This window comes from Epinephelus moara, chromosome 2, assembly GCF_006386435.1.
Source record: "Epinephelus moara isolate mb chromosome 2, YSFRI_EMoa_1.0, whole genome shotgun sequence".
Lineage (NCBI taxonomy): Eukaryota > Metazoa > Chordata > Actinopteri > Perciformes > Serranidae > Epinephelus > Epinephelus moara.
This window is the reverse complement of record NC_065507.1, coordinates 30,437,818-30,440,935: the sequence shown is the minus strand read 5'-3', so window position 1 is coordinate 30,440,935 and position 3,118 is coordinate 30,437,818. Positions and strand designations below refer to the sequence as shown.

At 41.1% G+C, this 3,118-nt stretch overlaps 1 protein-coding gene across 2 annotated transcripts in view; it reads right to left on the bottom strand.

Moving 5' to 3' along the window:
* The window catches only part of LOC126383178 (SR-related and CTD-associated factor 4-like), a 35,940-nt gene that overhangs the window by 30,655 nt on the left and 2,167 nt on the right, over nucleotides 1–3,118 (bottom strand). For both annotated transcript variants that reach the window (XM_050033656.1, XM_050033648.1), the window contains exons 2-8: nucleotides 2,459–2,542; nucleotides 2,022–2,066; nucleotides 1,726–1,887; nucleotides 1,513–1,636; nucleotides 1,220–1,353; nucleotides 973–1,119; nucleotides 805–878 (exon numbers count right to left, since the gene is read on the bottom strand). In XM_050033656.1, the coding sequence (XP_049889613.1) occupies nucleotides 805–878; nucleotides 973–1,119; nucleotides 1,220–1,353; nucleotides 1,513–1,636; nucleotides 1,726–1,887; nucleotides 2,022–2,066; nucleotides 2,459–2,542 (770 nt within the window). The remainder of the gene's footprint in view (nucleotides 1–804; nucleotides 879–972; nucleotides 1,120–1,219; nucleotides 1,354–1,512; nucleotides 1,637–1,725; nucleotides 1,888–2,021; nucleotides 2,067–2,458; nucleotides 2,543–3,118) is intronic.

Here is a 3,118-nt window from a genome sequence, read left to right as displayed (position 1 = left end):
CTGTCTGTTTTTAACATTATGTGCAAATAAACTAATCTAAACTAAAACTAAACATTATTCATCCCGTTATGCGTTGCCACGCATGTTTCCTCCTCCTGCAGCTGCCACGGTGTTGGCCTTTTCTGTAATGTTGCTTTTCTCCTCCTCATATTTTAGTAGAATTAATCTCTGATCCTCATGAGAAATACTTTTTTTCCCCTCACATACGGCACTCTGTGAGGATGCTCAGTGACGCTGCGCTTCTTTCATGATTGTGATTGGTCTGCTGCGTGCGCGTTCATGGCTCTTGATAAAGCTACCCTGGGTTGAGTTACCGAGTTGATATCCAGCGTCGTGATACCGATTATCCTGATTGCCATTGTTAGGGTTATTCAACCCAGAATAAGTCTGGGTAACCCAGGAAAGGTTGATCTCGCTTCGTGATACAGGCCCCAGGACTAGCTTCATTGTTGTGATGTCACAAAATTCTCTCGAACGAACAAGGGTTAAACTGAGATTTGAGGAGAGCAAAGACATTCTTTCCCCCTTCACTTAATGAATGTGAAAACAGTCTGCTAGTGTCTGGACATACAGTACACCATTCTGCACACTGACAGTAAAGTGAAGGAACAATAAGCAACACACATTTTTATGTGAGGGGGACTTTAACCTGCCTCAACTCAGCAGAAAGCACACGCACGCACGCACGCACGCACGCACGCACGCACGCACGCACGCACGCACCTAACCTAAAGAATTATGCTGTACTGTTGGCCCTGCACTTACATGACAGCATTCACAACATATTCAATATAGTTTACTCACTGTGACTGGGCACTTCCTTCTTTAGCCGTTATATCATCAGGTTCATCATCATAGTCAAATCGGTCAAGGAGTTTCTATGGAAATACATATATTACACAGTTAGGTAAATGAAAAAAAATGTATATATGATCACAGCAGGTTATGTTGTGAGACGGAATATGCCATTACCTCAGCTAAAGAGCTTTTCTTTTCAGTGTGTGCGTTGTATGGGTTGAGCTGGGCCGCAGGCATCTGTGGTTGGTTTGGTATGTTGTTTCCGATGGTGGCTGCCAGGGTCTTATCTGCCTGCTGGAAGTTATGGAGCATCCTCTGCAGCTACAGAAGGGAGAAGGAGGGGCCATTCAGAATTTAAACGTTCCTTTACCTGCCATGACCCAGAAATTACAGTGCACTTAATCCCCCAGGTATTGCTTACCTCCTGACCGTGGGGGGACTGAAAAAGCTGTGCCACAGCAGCTAAGGCATCAGGACTGGGTAGCTGAGGCACAGCAGGCACAACTGGGGCACTAGTGACAGGAAGCTGTGTCTCAGGTTGGGGGTCAGCGGGAACTGTTTAGATACAACAAAAAGATAGACGTCTTTGCGTGACATTACATGCAGTTCATCAAACAGTGGATAAATTACAACTTCACTTTTCTTAACTCCCAATCAGCACAAGAGTGCATTGTTGCAAACATTGCTCAGAGAGATCTGTATTGGTTTCTCTACCTTCCAGTGCAGGAGCAGGTAAGCCTACAATTGCTCCATTGGCCATATCCATCAGAGGCTGAATGATGCCCATGTCGAACACACCATTCTTCTGCCACAAGTTCAGGACACGGATAATTTTGCTCTGGAAAAAACGCAATCCAACCCTTAAGATATATCTTATCATCATTCATTGTGATTAAATAAAATGCCACAAGCACAACCATAAAGTACCTTATCATCCTCTGGACAGCGGAAGAGGTTCTGGAAGGTATCTGTGAAGTTCTTTAAGAATCTGGGCCCAAATACATCCTTATCCACACCAAACTGATGCCTTGACTGTCGGACAATGGAATCCACCACATACAAACCAGGGACTTTTAACTCTGGCTTGCACTATTGAAAATGCACAAAAACAAACAAAAAAATACACTTAATTCATATTGTCTCACTAAAAATTGCACTTGTAAAGTGCACTCTGTACTTAAATGTTGTATGTAGTGTACAGTAACAGGCTCCATTGCACATACCTTCTTGATGAACTTTTCAACAATCTGTACGACATGTTTGTAAAGCTAATAAAAGATACAAAATAATATCAGTCACAGTATTCTAGATAATACTTTAATAATGTGAAAGTATAACCAGAGAGCAATGAAAAATCGTGATAATAAAATTCTCATGTACTACAGGATTCCTGTAATCATTAAAATAAGCATCACATTGTCTGGCATCAAAGATTTTTGCATGAAAGATAGATATATTTGTCTTAGATACTGCTAAAACAAATAGGTTTTTCCAATTTCTATTGCATCACAAAACCCAAGGTGCAAATTACATGTCACAACGCTTTGGTTGTAATGACAGTGTTTCATTCAAAAACAACTCAATCAAATCATCCCAGAGTCACCACTTGCATTAGCCACTCCTTGCTATGACAATAAAATTCAGACATTGTTTGATTTACCTTGATAGCTTTGATGGCTGATTTTGTTACAGACATCATCTTAGCACGGGATATTGGAGGCTTCAGGTCAATCATGGAGAACAACTGATTGATTTTCAAAAAAGAATTACATCAGTTAGTTTTAATATAAAGAATGCCAGTACACAATAACATTGGGAAACACAGTGTCCTGCTTTATATCAAAACAGGCAACACACACACCACTTAACTACAGTAACATAAAGCCATTTCCCACTAGTACATCATAGAAAACGCAGTAATGGCAAACTCAACATAATTAAGAAAAAAGATATCAGAAACAAGATTTTTCCACATACTAATGCACTGCATGCGTTTTCATAACCCTGCATTTTCACAGACTATTTGATGTGGGTAAAAACAGAACTCCTGGGGGGTATTCCAGAAAGCGGGTTATGTGAAAACTCAGAGTAAGTTAACCCTGAGATGAGGGAAACTCTGAGTTATCCGTTCCAGAAAGAGAGGTGACTGAAACTCTGAGTCAATCACCATGGTAACAGACTCTGTGAACATAACCTGCTCGCTGACAGGTTTTCTTCAATAAACCCTGAGTTTTTCTCTGTCTCCTCCCTCTTACACGCTGTTTCATTTCCTCATTCATTCAGTCCGTGTCAAAGCTTGTATGGAAGCGCATTCATTAGC